General features: G+C 37.1%; 1 protein-coding gene across 12 annotated transcripts; it reads right to left on the bottom strand.

Annotated features, from left to right (window-relative positions):
* Positions 1–1,479: 1,479 nt before the first annotated feature.
* LOC140004360 (protein LNK2-like) lies at positions 1,480–14,297 on the bottom strand. 12 transcript variants are annotated; one of them, XM_072075919.1, is made up of 9 exons: positions 13,832–14,297; positions 12,832–13,141; positions 12,561–12,690; positions 6,081–6,412; positions 5,854–5,943; positions 3,678–4,370; positions 3,438–3,589; positions 2,041–2,411; positions 1,480–1,945 (listed from the first exon to the last, which is right to left on the bottom strand). In XM_072075919.1, exons 2-8 carry the CDS (start codon positions 12,928–12,930, stop codon positions 2,069–2,071), a joined length of 1,839 nt encoding a protein of 612 aa, XP_071932020.1. In that variant the 5' UTR covers positions 12,931–13,141; positions 13,832–14,297; the 3' UTR covers positions 1,480–1,945; positions 2,041–2,068. The 12 variants fall into 12 exon arrangements, with proteins under 12 accessions (XP_071932020.1, XP_071932022.1, XP_071932023.1 ...); XM_072075921.1 differs by having other exon boundaries at positions 12,561–12,693; positions 12,862–13,141; XM_072075922.1 differs by having other exon boundaries at positions 12,862–13,141.
* Between the last annotated feature and the right edge of the window lie 868 nt (positions 14,298–15,165).

Genomic DNA, 15,165 nt, shown 5'->3' with positions numbered 1-15,165 from the left:
ACCTTGATCCGACACTCGTAGCCTCAATTAGACTCAAAACAGTTTTGACAGCAAAGCGATTAGGTTACCATTTCCGATTTCCGTATGCCGTTTCCGCACTCGTATGTGCCGATTTTGCCGTTTTGCTTGTTTTAAGTATGTTAGTAGCCGTTTATGATATTATGTGATGCAATCTTCTATGTCAGATGGTGGTGAGCTAGGTGGAGCCGGTGGGGCCTACTAGCTACTCTTCGCGACGCGAATTTTGTTCTTTTGTTATCCTTGTTCGTTGAGTAAGTATTCAGGCCGCTCTTACGTGTTAGTTGTTTATGTGTTTCGATATGTATAAAAAGGGTACCTAGGCGAGGGTGTACTTTATCGCACTCGACCTAAACCCTAGTTTGCGCACATATTTGTACATGACATATGTATATGAATCATTTTGGAACTAAACCCCTTGAGCTTGTGGCTCGGGGTGACTTTTGAATAAATTTTGTGAAGTTTGTGAGTTTGGGGCCCGATCTCATGACCTAGATGGACTATTCGAGCCGGTTAGGGTTTGGTCGAAGTCAGTCCAACCTGGTTGAGGTCACCAAGTTTGTGAATCCGGTTCACCGATTATGTGGACCAAGTTTGTGACCCGAGCTTGTGAACCAAACTTAATTTCGTTCGCTCGAGCAAGTTTGTGAGGTGTCTAGCCAGAGAGGGTGATAAGGTGTACGGTGGGAGTACAAGTGAAGTTCTACGGACCATTAGTTGTGGTCGACGGAGTGTCGGCAGGAGATCATACCTAGCACATGAATTGGCTTTGGAGCCACTTGTATCCTTATTATGTGATGTTACTTTTCTGCTTTTGCTTTACTCTTACTGTGTAACTGTTGTTACGTGAAATTTACGCTTTCGCCCATGTTTACTTACTAAGCATATAACTTACCCCTTTCTTTTTATTTTCCTTAGCAGGGGCCGATGCGGGGACTTTTGGCACGTACACTAATATAGTTAGGTTTGATTGTAATAGTTAGACATATAGTATGTTTGTTTTTGTTTTGGTGGTTTGTATAAGGACCCTCCTTAGGGTCTATCTTCTGCTGGTTGTGGTTATAGTATATTATAGTGGTTTGACTTGATACTTTTGAAAATGTAAATAGAACTTTTGGTGGTTGTATATATTATAAACAGTTCTCTTTTGATTTAATATAGTTTTATTAGTTTTGTGTTTCGAGTCCTAACGCGAGTTAGGCAGGCGTCCCACCGATACCCTAGGATTCGCCCTTGAGAGAAGCAGGGGCGTCACACATTCACACATAACAACAAAACTACAGTATTTTTTCAAATAATCTTCTGTGGTCTGTTGCATCCTGGATCGAGATGGGCTTGGGACGTGACAAATTCACTCAAGGTTTTGAAAGAGTTATAAAAATATTATCTGCAATAAATAATAAGAATATTTTATCGCCACTAATAGACTAACGAAAACACTTCAATCGGAAACGGAAAATCTACCTTAAACATACTTCCGCTGTCCATAAAAATGTGCAAGTTTTTTTCACGTCTTGCTCAATTAAAGTCCAAGATCGATGAGGAGATAGTTGAATTATGTTACAGATACAATTATGACCAGCAAGAATCTACCAAGATGGATAAATGAAGATGTAACTGACACGTCTAGCAAACAGATCACGCAGGTATAAATAAGTTGACACAAACAAGTTAATCTAGTCAAATGAGCAATATGCGAAGCGGCCATATATGTAGAAGTTTGGTAGCTTCAATCTACTTTCAGATCTCGCAACAGGACGTGTGACGACATCAATATTCTAGTCAACCAGAATAGGAACTTCGGACATATGATATACTCCCTTTTGAAGGGAATATAGATTTTATGAACTTCCAGTGAGCGACTTCTTCCATGGTCATGGCTATGGCATTGGACCTTCCAAAACCATGACAGACAGGTACCAGTGGGCTGACAATGAAAGAGTGGCTCATTACTAGTTAATCCATAATATACACATAAAATGCAAATTAATACTGTTTGGAAGAGATAAAGGAAGGAATTACCCTTCTAAAGATTTTGTTACTTCAGTTCTCACTGGGAGGGCTCGACTTTCATTATTCCAGTTTCTGCAGCTCTGGCGGTTAATGTATTTTCAGATGTTTCCAACTGATTCTCTTTACGAAATAGGCAAGGAACCTCTGATTCCTCATGGGATAGAATTTGCTTGTTCTCTAATCTTTGAGGCAAATTGTTAGTTTGCAAGCTCATTGAGCTAGATGCTTGCCTGTCATAGTGGAGGATCTTAGCTGATAAGTTTGGTTCAGGTGTCCCAACAATCTTTCCTGTGAGCTCTAAAGGCCTATGGAACAGCAGATGAGCCACAGTGCGGTCGATTGGGTTGGTTTCTGTCTCTGCTTCAGATGCCTTCAGAAACCTGTGACAAAATAGAATTGGAGGATGAAGGTTTAACAATGCTCAACTCCACCATGAAAATCTAGATTTGCTTCAAGTATGTTCCTGAATAAACATCACGATTTCTTTCTCTAAGCAAGAATAAACATCTTATCCAAATGCAATGACACAGTAAACAACAGTACAATCAGGACACTCTTGGGTACATGTACTGCCAACTGATAATTTCAATGCAGGATACCATTGCGTACATAACAAACTGGAGATTTCAATCTTAATGATAATCTATTCAATGCACTAACGCGGCTAAGGTAATAATCTGAAAAAATCTGCATTGGTTGTTCATTCAATTTTTCACTCATGTTCCAATTAATAACAGGATGAAGAAAATTGTCAGAGATAAATATAGTTGAAAAAATCAAAATACGCAATTAAGCATGAGAAAAATCAGAGCATACTCTGCTAGTTGAGTTCCATGCTATCAATGCAGGAGAAAAGTGAGAAATGTGAAATTGTTCCCAACTATGAAAGAACTCTTTCAGTAATTTGGTATATATGCTATCTACCAAGCACTCAAGGTAAAGATGTCAATGGCTCTCATGTGTGATACTGAGAACATCTAGGCTTCTCTCTCTCTCTCTCTCTCTCTCTCTCTCTCGTTTTAACTTGTCTATGTCAAATTACACGAATGCAACAAATAATGTAAAGTTACAAAGTGAAACCTTCTATTTGGGTGCTACTAATACACAGTTTTGGTGCTTGAAAGGAGTTGAGAAGTTTTGGAGACTTCATGATTTCTAATTGAGCTTAGAAATACAGCACTTAGAAGCATGTATGCAGTACATCGATTGTTATATAGTTATCTGGAAAGCCGCTTTGCAACTTATTTCCAAGTTATCCAGTATCCAGTAAAGCAATATAATTGATGCCTGTGAGTTAATAACTAAAACTGTATGGTTCAACAACTTTTAGGATGAAATTATGATATCATTTCAGCAATACATATCATTCATCAATATTTAGCATGAATGGCAGTAGATTCTCTAACCTGTTATGAGTGTTAATTTCTTCTTTGCTGAGAACTTCATCTCTGTTGCTCTTATTGTTACTGCTTGTATCACTGGCATTCTGCCTTTGACTAGCACTCTGAGCTAGTCGAAACAGACTATCCCTAATGCAAAGTCTTATCCTCATGTCCAACTGCAAGGAAATTAAGCACAGACTATGCGCATTATTTAGCAAGTAAATACATCCACCAGGAAAGAAACGAAACTGCAGTTGCTCTAACCTTTGCTACAATATCCTGAAGTTGATATAGTATTGAATCCTGGACTGAGCAATCATCATGCGGCACACATGCGGTATTGGAATCATCTTGTTCTATGGGTGAATTTGGCTCAAGAGACGCAACTGTTGAAAGGTTTTCCTCTGCTTCAATATTTTCTCCTTCCATAGCTGAATATTCAGTAGATGACATTTGATTGCCAAACTGCTGCTGTTGTTTCTGAATTGCAAGCATTGCTCTCATTTGCTGTCGCCTCCTTAATTTCTCAATCTTCTCCTGAGGAGTCATTGTCAAAGACTTAACAGAAGGTTCAGTAGAAGGATTCAAGTGCCCAGGAACCACATAGCTGGAAATGGCAGGCTGCTGGCTAACTTCTCCAGAATGAAATTGCGACAAAACTGGCATAGCGGTATACTGCTTTGCCATAGTACCATGAATGAAAGAAGTCAAAAGTGGACTAGAGAGATGCTTGTAATGTGAAGACTCTGATCCTTGAAATTGTGTCTGCTGACTGAACACCAAAGATGAGCTAGATTGACCCATATTTGGTGCATATGGGGCATCAAATTGAAGAAACTGGTTTCCAGTTTGAGTCCATCCTTGTAAATTCTGCAAATGCCTGCCTTCACTTTTTTCTGCTGATTTTTTCCAGCCTCTCAACTTCTTTTGCTTATTCCCCTGCATACAAGAAAACAACTAGAGCAACACTCTGATGTTCTAAAGTAAAGAAACCATTAAGAGCACATGAATAATGTACCAAAAAGGCGTGATACTGAAACAACAGAACAGCTTTTATATCTTCAGATTAGTATGAGATGATTTTTGTTTGTTCAGGTTCCCCTAGTCTTATTTGATGAACCTATATGACTTTCAGAATACCATTTTTGGTCTCCATATGACCTATTCGTCCTGTTGGGTAGATCACTCTATTTACTTTAAGGTAGTAATTTCAGTCATTTTGTTAAATCCAAGTAGTAATTTGACATGTGATATATGAACATCTAAGAAAAAGAGAATTTACTTTAAAAGAAATTCATAATTGAAGAAAACTGCAAATTTAAAAAGGCAACTTATCATGTGGCTAAAATAATTTGAAAAAGACTATTCTAGATAATGGAAATAAGTTCTAGATTATGGTTATGCAGTAGCCTTAAGGTTGACATCGGTTCCACGGAATTATAGATCTAACATGTCACAGGAAACAGACACCAAATAACAGGTCTACTTATCTTCAGTGAAAATTTTTCAATTTCACACAACAGAAAATTTGTGGCTTACTTTTCAAAGAAAGCCAGGTTATAGTTGTGGGGGAATATTGAATCTTTAAGTGATGATAACGAGAAAAAGGGTTTGGTTAAAAATTTGACAGCTGTGTCTTCAATTCTAATCACTGGAGTCAAGCAATCAAGGATAAAATATTTTACTAGGTCCTGTCTGTAAAATATACGAAAATTGCTATCTCTGAAACAATAGACCCACTAGCCATTTTTGCCTCAAGAATACAATCAAAAAAAGGGGATGAACATCTGTAGCAGTAAAACAATCTGACCTAAAACGAAAACCATCCCATGTAACTAGCAAATACTGTTAATATGGCCACGTTACTCAAATTTAAGAGAGCATAAATGAAAAAGTTCAAAGAAACTGTTACGCTAATCATGTTTTCTTTTCTACTGAATATTTCTTGCACCAATAGGTAGACTAATGACATGAAGACTGATTGTACATTCCAATTGTGTTTCTTTCTGAAGCATTATCTATAAGAATCTCTGTTTTCTTTTTGGACATAATTCTAATCTATATCTATTTTAAGCAAATCCGATAGGCAACTCATTTCCGGAGATTTAAGAAATGAAATGATAAGCAATTCCATTTCCAGGTACACCACAGAAGTAATTCTTGGTTGACAGCATTTATGGTGCTGCTGTTAACAAGAATGCACAAAGCTTCACTAATGGGGAATAGAAGCCAGCTAAAGTTCAGATAATCACTTCATGTCGATGTTCCTTTTGTGTGCCAAAAAAAATGATCATTCAAAAAATGTTTTTTTTTTCTCATTAAAATGTGGAAAGGAAAGGAACAAAGGTGGAGTAAATAGAAAGAAAGGGGTACCTTCCTAAGGATGGGAACCTCATACAAAATAGGAATTAAATTTCACCAGGAGTAGGAAAAAATATACCTTGACCATACACTCGTTAGCGACTGCAAAATTTCCTGAATCAAGCTGCAAGTTATATACTGGCTTACTTCCACTCATCTCAAAAGCTGTCTGCATTCCAAGACAAATAAATCAATTTGTTCCCAACGGCCATGTAACAGAAATTACAATGATGCAGAAGAGAGTGGACAAAAGTCAGAGTAATGAGAGAGAAGAAAATTCATCTACATCTGGCATAGCTGTAGTACCTTCTCCTTCATTGAGATATTATTGCTACTTCCGGTGTATCCTATATTTCCTGCACAAGACTTCACATTCTGCGGGACATTGGATGTCAGGAAGTTTATTTTCTCATGTCCTGGAGTAAAGCACTGGTTTTGATCTGACAGGTACTCTCCTTGAACATCAAATTGCTCTGACGTGCTCCTTAGTGAGCCTAGCCCCAGACGTGGAGAGTCACCTGACATGGGAATTGACTTCTCAGGGCTGCTGGTGACATCTTTGGAAGATGACCATAGCTCATCTGCATTAACGAGGCTTCCACGTCCAAATATCGGATCTTCATTGCTGCAAAATGTCACTTGTGAGGATATCAGGTCAGATGGTTACTGTCACACAAAACTAATTATGCAGTGTTATAGTCAGGCCTAGGTAAATTCAACATTGCTGACCATATTATTAGCACAAAAAAGATAAAATGTCGGACTGTGCTGCAACAGGAAATTCATTGTGCTCCTGTGCCAAGTCTTGACTTGGATAGAGTTCAACACTAGTTTAAAAGAGCCCCTTCTCCTCTCAATTTTACTTAAAGTCGGCAGATAGGAGGGGCAAAGAAGCTGCTACATTGTTGAAAGAAAACTGTAACACCAATACTACTTTGTTCACTTTGATCTTTTAATGATGGAGGGACATATATTGCAAATTCTGGACCGGAAAACACAACTTTTGGTAAGAGCACTTGAGGAATACTACCCCAAGTCGAATATAAGCATATCAAGAGTATGATGCCCTTTTTTTCTGTGAATTGCTTCATAAAGTATCCTGTGATGTTTAAACTTTATGCTCTATATTGGTGCTTCTGAGTTGAAATTATTAAAGAACCTCAGCACCAAGATGCATTTGCAAGGAGCAGACCAGCCCAAGATCTTTGTAAGCTTACTCATCAAAAGCCTTGGGAAGCTCAATGTAGGACTACTTTTATTTTCCTATATTTAACATGTGACTCAGGATTCATGAAAGCCAATCAATAATTTGCCAAGCAAAAAGCGATTGGAATTAAATGCAACTCTCAGAACAAGATATTAGACCCTTATTAACGTAGGAGTGAATGAAGTCCAAGAAGTCTCATGAGGCAGGAGTTAAGTCTTGAGGTATGATGAGTAAACAAAGACATTGAGTTCCAGAAGTCCTGGGGAGTAAAAGACCTCATATCATGCACTGATGAATTAAGATCAAAGGCACAGAAGTAATAGCATTAACAACTAGAAGAATAAGAATAATAAAGAATCACATGATGGGGTATGGGTGAGAGAGAGAGAGAGAGAGATTGTCTTTATATCACTATAAAAAGCACCTTAGTCACACTTCATCTCTGACATCCCCAACATGCAAAAATTCTGATGTTGTTAATATTCCCAATACTCACCCTCAAAATGTACAATAGCCACAATTTCCACCCAAGTAGGATTTCTGACTTGGGAAGATTTAGAATAACTTTCTCATAAAACTAGAATTCAATTTTCTGTTTTCATGTTTCACTAATATGTTCAGCATAAACAATTCATCCACCCTATATAAATCTATCTTTCAGTGTGTAAGACAATCAGAAAAAGAATTTAACAAATACCTACAGAGTCCAAAACAATGACGAGAAAAATCTTAATATGATAACAGACTGGTAAGTCAAGCCTAAAGCTTGTACTGGCTTTTCTGCTTGAGCAATTCACGAAAGCCCACTCATGCGGATTCACATCTAACCAAGGAGAAACTAATCAACAGATGACAAAAGGGGCTAATTACCAAGTTTCTAAGATGCAATAGCATAGAAAGTAGCCTCTTTTGATTCATTGGGTCTAAATCAGGAGAAGCACTTGATATTAATTCAAGAAAAGAACAAGGGGGGGGGGGGGAAGGGAAATGGACATTCAAAGTGTGGAAATACAAGAGGGCTAGAAAAGGTAAAAATAGGCAACCAAACCAACAAACTTTGAAACCCAAGACACTAGCACAAGTGCTTCAGATAAGTTATGAGTTACAAATCGTCAAAATTTGGCAAAAACAAGTCTTTTCCAAAAGTAGGTGAATCATTCATAACCTATCTCATTAATCATGCATGATCCACAATAAGTACCCTTGTCTTCTCCTAACACTCAACCGCAAGTTGAAGCATGTGTATGATAGGCTCCTAATTTGACACAGAAAATATTACAGTCAGCCCTAAGACTTTATATGTCAGCTGAGTGATCCACAAACTTCACATGAAATGTTCCTATCACTTTTTAGCTACTTCCCCTGAATAAAATGACAATTAAATTTTATTTCTTCTCTTTCACAAAATAAAGTACTAGATGGAACTGGAACTGACATTTAATTGTAAGACAAAATTCATATGCTAATGATACTAAAACTGAAGCAGATGTAAAATTATCTTTGACCAAAATGTAAAATGGGGAAGAGTCAAGAATCATCCCCATTATTGTAACCCATTCATTACTTATTACCTAAAATTATTAATGAAATATATTTTGTCCGTCCTACTGGCCCTATGACCTGTGTCAAACTGGACCACCTTTTGACACCACTGTTTCTTCAGTTCAGAGAAACAATCGTTAAACAGTTTTGCAATTTCTAACAAAATTGAGGTATGCCAACTTGAAATACTAAATAAAGTTTGCTAGCTTGGCCAAAAGAGTTGAAAGTAACAATTTCTAATATTAGTGGGAAGCAGAGAGTCTTTTCTTATCACGGGCCAAAGTCTAACCAGCTACGTTAAAGGGGAAGCATGGACTGCAACTGCAACTTACTGTCACTGGCCTAGCATCTTTACTACACTATTTAATGTTGCTTACTATCTATTGAATGTGTCATAAAATAAATGAGACGGGATGTCAAGAGTGATGCATTAATTAGTCATGTTTCTGTTACAGGAACAAGGATGTGTAAGCTAGACTTGCCAATTTCTGTAGTGAGCTAGGCTTGCCAAATATCTCAACTAAGAATCTCTGACTTCTGCCACCTAGACTTCACCGTTCCTAGGCCCTCTGGCCCATGATTTAAATAGCCCTCACTAAGTTTCTCTTCTCTACACCGCTTCTCTCTAACATTACTTCTCACTAGTGTTCATCCTCTTTCTTTTACATCCAGGTTTTGTTCTCCAATCTCCAAGAAAACATAGTCCAAAGCAAATTTCGGCTTCACTTACATACGCAATTTCATATTACTAAGTAGTTATAGAAATCTTCATGGAAAAACAAAATAAGGGCAGAATCAGAGAATAAGAAGCCATATCCTCTTTAATTATATCCAGTTTTAGCTTACTAGAGAATTTTGGCAAGCCTAACTTACATTACATGATGCCCAGGTTGTAAAGATGACTGTCATTAATCATGCCAATGATCCAAATTCATCATGCCAGTTATTACATCAGTAATGACATCATGTCATTTAATCCATTCACAGCACACATTTAATAACATGGATTTCTGTGGCATCTTTTACTACACTTCTATCAGAAAGAGCTGCCTAGTACAACTAATCCAAATTCCAAGACCAGACCAGGTAGCTTGGTCTCACCCAAAACTTAGTTCCCTAACTTTTGGCCAGTAAACCAATTTTAACAACTTATATTAATTTGCTTGCATGTTAGTCCACCAACTCTTTTGAGTACAAACTACCAGCCTAAGTGATTGCTTTAGTTGTCAGAAGACAGAATAAACGTGTAATAAGCCATTCAATCAACACCACCAACCTATTTAATCAAGACACTCAGTATGTTACGCCATGCCTGAAAATAGCATGCCTAGTAGTTCTATGAGAGCTACTGTACTTAGGTTCCTGCTTTTGTCCTCATTTACCAAATAGAAATTTTTGGTTGTACATGACTCAGAATCACACTCAGACATCCCAAAACCATTATGTTGGATGAAGGAGTATTTATGGAGTAAGAGTCCACAATAATACCTGACAAGGATTATTCTATCCTTGCATGCTTGAAAGTCATACCTCATGCTAGGATAATATTGAGTTTCTCTGCACTACTACATTATAAGACAAACAAATGAAGGCCATTGTTCTGATAAATTGCTGCACCCTGGCACATTTGAATCCAGCATTCACCTTACTCACCAGAAGTTGTAGATGGTACTTATGCTCACACTTATATATGCAAAACAATGCGATTTTTACAGCTTTAGACAGAAAGGTGTCCCACACCATACACACAAATCTGGCAAGAAGAAGATTTGTGCATATCAGGAGATGCTTAAATAGGAAAAGCTTCTCAATATCTAAACAAGTGAGAGAGGAAGCCAATAAGTTATGGCATATGTGTCTGAACATGATGAAGCTGAGTTTCTTGACTTGCTCTCATCATCAAACACTTTGTGTAAAACCCTTCTCGTAAAGTAATCAAGCTAGTACTAATCTTCTCAAGACTTGTGTACTAATCCATTTGGTGAAATAATCAATCTAGTAGGTAATCTACTCTTTTTAGGATGACACTAATATGAATGTGTCCTCCTAGCAAAACATTTGACAGATTTATGAGGAGTTTCCAGAAACAGCAGTGCCACACGATGTGAATATTCCAGCATTATAGTTTATACAGGGATTTCAGAGCATGAAGAGTATTCAAGTCCTTGTACATTAGTTGATTTAGATATATCACGAGAGAGTGGTGTGGCTATATTAGATTGCTCTCTTCTTATGCCTAGAGTGATCAAGTCTAATTTCTTTTAAATCTTTACCTTGTTTATCACCAACTAAAAGAAGAAATTGCCATGTTTGATGAAAGATACATGCAAAATACCCTGGGCAGATTCACCTTCCCAGTTTATGACACAAATATGAACTTGCAAGAAGACTTTGAGCTTGAATTGTCATGTGTTGCTACCACTTTGAATTGTATTTAAGAATTTTATGGCATTTATAAGTGTGTAAAATTAGAGTCAGTGCTCATAGATTGTAATTATCTTCACATCACATGTAAGAAATTACCCAGAAAAATTCTGCAACTACTGCAGTCGGAATTTGCTCAAGTACTGTTCTGTCTAAAAGGATGCAATTGCGATCTAAAACTTCAATCTAGATTGACCTAAATCCACTGTGATGGTGTTCATGGAAAATGTGACAGGAAGAGGGAGAGAGAGCATTATGGTGTAATTACTTTAGTACTGCTTACAAAAGAGAATAAGTAATCAAGCTAGTACTAGCTTGGCTGGTCATTGGAGTTAATCAGAGAATAAGTATTTACACATAAAGTTTGATGTTGTAAGCAGGGAAGTATGATTTCAAGCCCTAGTTCAGGGAACGATACACAAAAGCTGGGATTACATAATTTTTTGCTGACACATCAATTCATTAATTTTATGCTCCCAGAGTCATTCTTTTTTCTCTTCATGACCTTCTTGGTCTTTCGATCATGTACTTTAGAGTCTGAAGAAGATGCAACGTAATTATAATAGTTTTCTATTTTAGTTTCAATTATTAAAAAAAAAAAAAAAAAAAAAAACCTGTACCACTGCAATAGCTCAACCAAATTAGTTGTCCTCAGACGCTCTTCAAACCCATGACTGACCTTGTTATAATTGACTGTGAATTTAATCTCATTGAAAACATCATCAGAACAAAATGGGGAAACGAAGTGAGAAAAATAGGTATTAGAACTTCATGTGGTCATTAATTTGTTGCAGCATACTTGCAGGGAAATCAACAGAACAGAAAACTAAAACCATTGTTTCTCATGGTACATTTGACTCAGTATAAAGAGGATGGCAAAACTCCGATAAGATTATTCGAGGTTTGCATTGGCTTCTTAAGGTTCCACCATAATTTTGCTATTTTGACTTCAGGGGCCCATGTTGATAGCCAAATGAGTCAGAATTGTACATGAAAATCACATCTTCTAGCAGTTTCTTGGCAAGCTGTAGCATCTAATTCTGAAACTACAAAGAGTTGGATGATCATGTCCTGAACAAAATTATTCCTCCGTACTCTGCTTTAAAGTTTTCAGTTTCCATTTCTAGGTGTGAGGAGTTCCAGCCTCAAGATGTTCACCTATGGTTTTAGATGTACATGGGATGTAGTTCCACCTTTGGCAAGAAAAGAAGACTTGAAACCCAATCGCATGTACTTTGTCCACTTTTTATCGATAGAGTTCATCTTTATAATTTATTGAAAATGCTTATGCAAAGTGATTGACCGGCTTAACCTCAAGGGTTAGATCAAGTCTTTCTTTATTTATTGTCAAGTGGTCTAGAACAATAGATGACATGAATTTTGAATTTAACATTACAGCAAAAGTATAATGTATGAGTAAATCTTATATACACTGACAATGTATACACTATCACCATTGGATTCATGACATGTGTGCAAATATTGAATTTCAAATTCAAATTTTGTATAATTATCATTCATCCAACGCTGACAGTATATATACTATGAGTGTAGGAAAGATTAATCCTTAATTGTATGAACAAAACTAAGAATGAGAGAGAATTTTGCATTACCTAAAGATCCTCTCAAGGTCCTCAAAGCTCCCAACACTAGCCCAACCATAATCAACAAAATCGCCTTGCTCACTATCATCAAGAGGGCTCTGGAAAATTTTAGAAGCATTATCGAGAGGAGCAGCCTTGTCTTCTGGGGAAATTTTGACAGTCAAAAAGTGAAACTTTATAATAACAACATACAAAGGGAAATTATCTCCATGAATAGATTATGCACTGCATCTTAAATCATGTTTGCAAATATCTGTTACATTATTGGATGTTTCAGTACCCATAGTATCTTCATTAGCCTTTGCAGCACCTGGTAACGAGAGATCAGGCCATGAGTCCACACCAAATTCCATTGCAGAAAGATCTTCATTTGTGTCATATTGGGAACTGCATTGTAGTTTTACTCCATGTAGATCACTTTGTGTAGCAGGTTTCTTCTGTTCAGCAGTTTTTACATCTACAGCTTCCTGATTCTTTTCTTTCTTAATACAATCTCCATATGAACCTAGAGATTTTTCTTCATTTGCATCTGGATATGGAACAATATGATCCTCACCTTCCCCAGCCTCACCCCATATAATATTTGACAGCTGAAATGCAACAGAAAATATGTGGAATCTCATGACTTAAGAGCAGAATGAGTAGAATAAATAGAAACAGCATATCTTCACTACATTGTAAACCATTAAAGTGCATATACTAATTCACGGCAACAAAGATATGCATAATTGCTCAATGATATAGATATATAGATAGAAAGATAGAGATATAGATTGATAGGTAGACACACACAGAAAAACCCACATCCACACCCCTAGAATTTAGCCTAAATTGACCTGGTTCAAAGATTCTTCTTTCCAATAGTCAACTTATTAGAGAAACCTTAACACCTAAAAATTGCTAACACATGACAATATTAATAATCAAACTCTTTTTGCTTGCAATCATTAAAGAGTTAATTAATCACCCAGGCCATTTATCTTCCATATAAAATTTGTATTCAGTCCAGTGATCTTAAATCTTAGGTTTCCTTGTAGTCATGCCTTGTTCAACTGCTTTCTATCCTGATATGCAGCAACTTTTGTTTCAGACAAATAACTTCATCAATGAAATGAAATTAACTTCTTGAGTAATATGATCATCCTCATGAATCCCCTACCCCAAAAGAAGTCCATTCCTGAAGAATTAGGGACCTTCTGCCAAGACAAACTACTGCTTGCATGCTATAGTATGATGAGCAGAAATTTGAGACACATATTACAACTATAATGGGAAGAAACCTTCACTTGTTAAGTTTGGCGTCTAACTTCTTCCTCCCAGGTTCATCACATAATATGCATGTGTCTTCATTCTGCAACATCTCTTTGTTTGGCAAATTTGAGCATTACTGGATAATGTATGATGTCTTGCTCAAGTGCCAACATAAATCATTCCTTCAAGGGTACTGTCCATGCTTCATATACAGAGAAATTTTAGTGATCCAGCTATGCTTCTAAGCAATTTGCTCTTAATCATGAAGTGCATCACTCATCGCCAGGCTCTTGGATGCATGAGGTCAACCAATGTAGTGGAGTAGGTATGCTAAGCATCTAGAGCCCTTATATGAGGTATATCCAAGGATGAACAACTGCAGCTTTACTGCTCTACAAATTTAGGTGATTCAGAATCTAGAAGCGGTCTTACAAATGGAGTCTAGGCTTCAGGATATCGGTTAGGTTATCCTTAGAGAGCATATCCAAACAGTTGCTCTAAAAATCAGAAACCTGCATTCATCATGTAGCAGCACAACACAGTTTGTGCCCATATTAGTCCATGCAATAGATTGAAAACAGGTCTTGCTCATGATCATAAATAGGCTAATTCTCGAGGCTATTAAATGTTGGCATCTATAATCTCCTTACGACTTTCGATCCCTCAACTTCCATGGGGAACCACGGCAAACCCATCTCAACTCCTAAGCAAATTGTTTGCCAGTAAGACCAGCTCATACAAGATTGCGATAAACTCTAAAGTTGGAATGGAAACGGTAAGTGGGACATGGAGAGGCAAACGTTATATGGCAATATATGTGAAAAAACTTCCATACCTTATGTAAATTTTGAAGGCAGTGAAGTCTAATTTTGTTAATGATATGTACGAAATACTAATACTTTGAAGGCAAAATTATTGAAACTCTAAATTCTTGGGATGCTGCCCACCCCCCACCCTCATGCTTCCTCTGCATGTATGGCCCAAAGAAAGTGCAAAGACAATAGAAATTTCCACTTAAGGCTTCCTTTCAACACATAGCAATTCAAACATATCCAAGATCTGACACCAAAGAACATTAGGTAACCAAGGAGTAAAAACGACGTTGATCAAGTTTTGCTCCCGGCTTTGGAGTCTCCCAACTAGACTAAGTGCTTTACAGGAACTCCTGATTCAGCTCAATTGAGAAACCAAAATGCCTTAAGACAAGGGTGCATGTATGAATCAAACAGTTATGACACGCATTCCCATCATAACTAACACATGCAGGAGCGAAAAGGACTACATAATTCATTACATTACAGATCCTCTTTAGCAAACCACTATTTAACTATTCTGCTATTTTCCAGAAATTAAGGAAACAAAT

This window comes from Coffea arabica, chromosome 2c (genome assembly GCF_036785885.1).
Source record: "Coffea arabica cultivar ET-39 chromosome 2c, Coffea Arabica ET-39 HiFi, whole genome shotgun sequence".
Lineage (NCBI taxonomy): Eukaryota > Viridiplantae > Streptophyta > Magnoliopsida > Gentianales > Rubiaceae > Coffea > Coffea arabica.
Note: the sequence above shows the minus strand (reverse complement) of the source record. Positions and strands in the feature narration are given on the sequence as shown.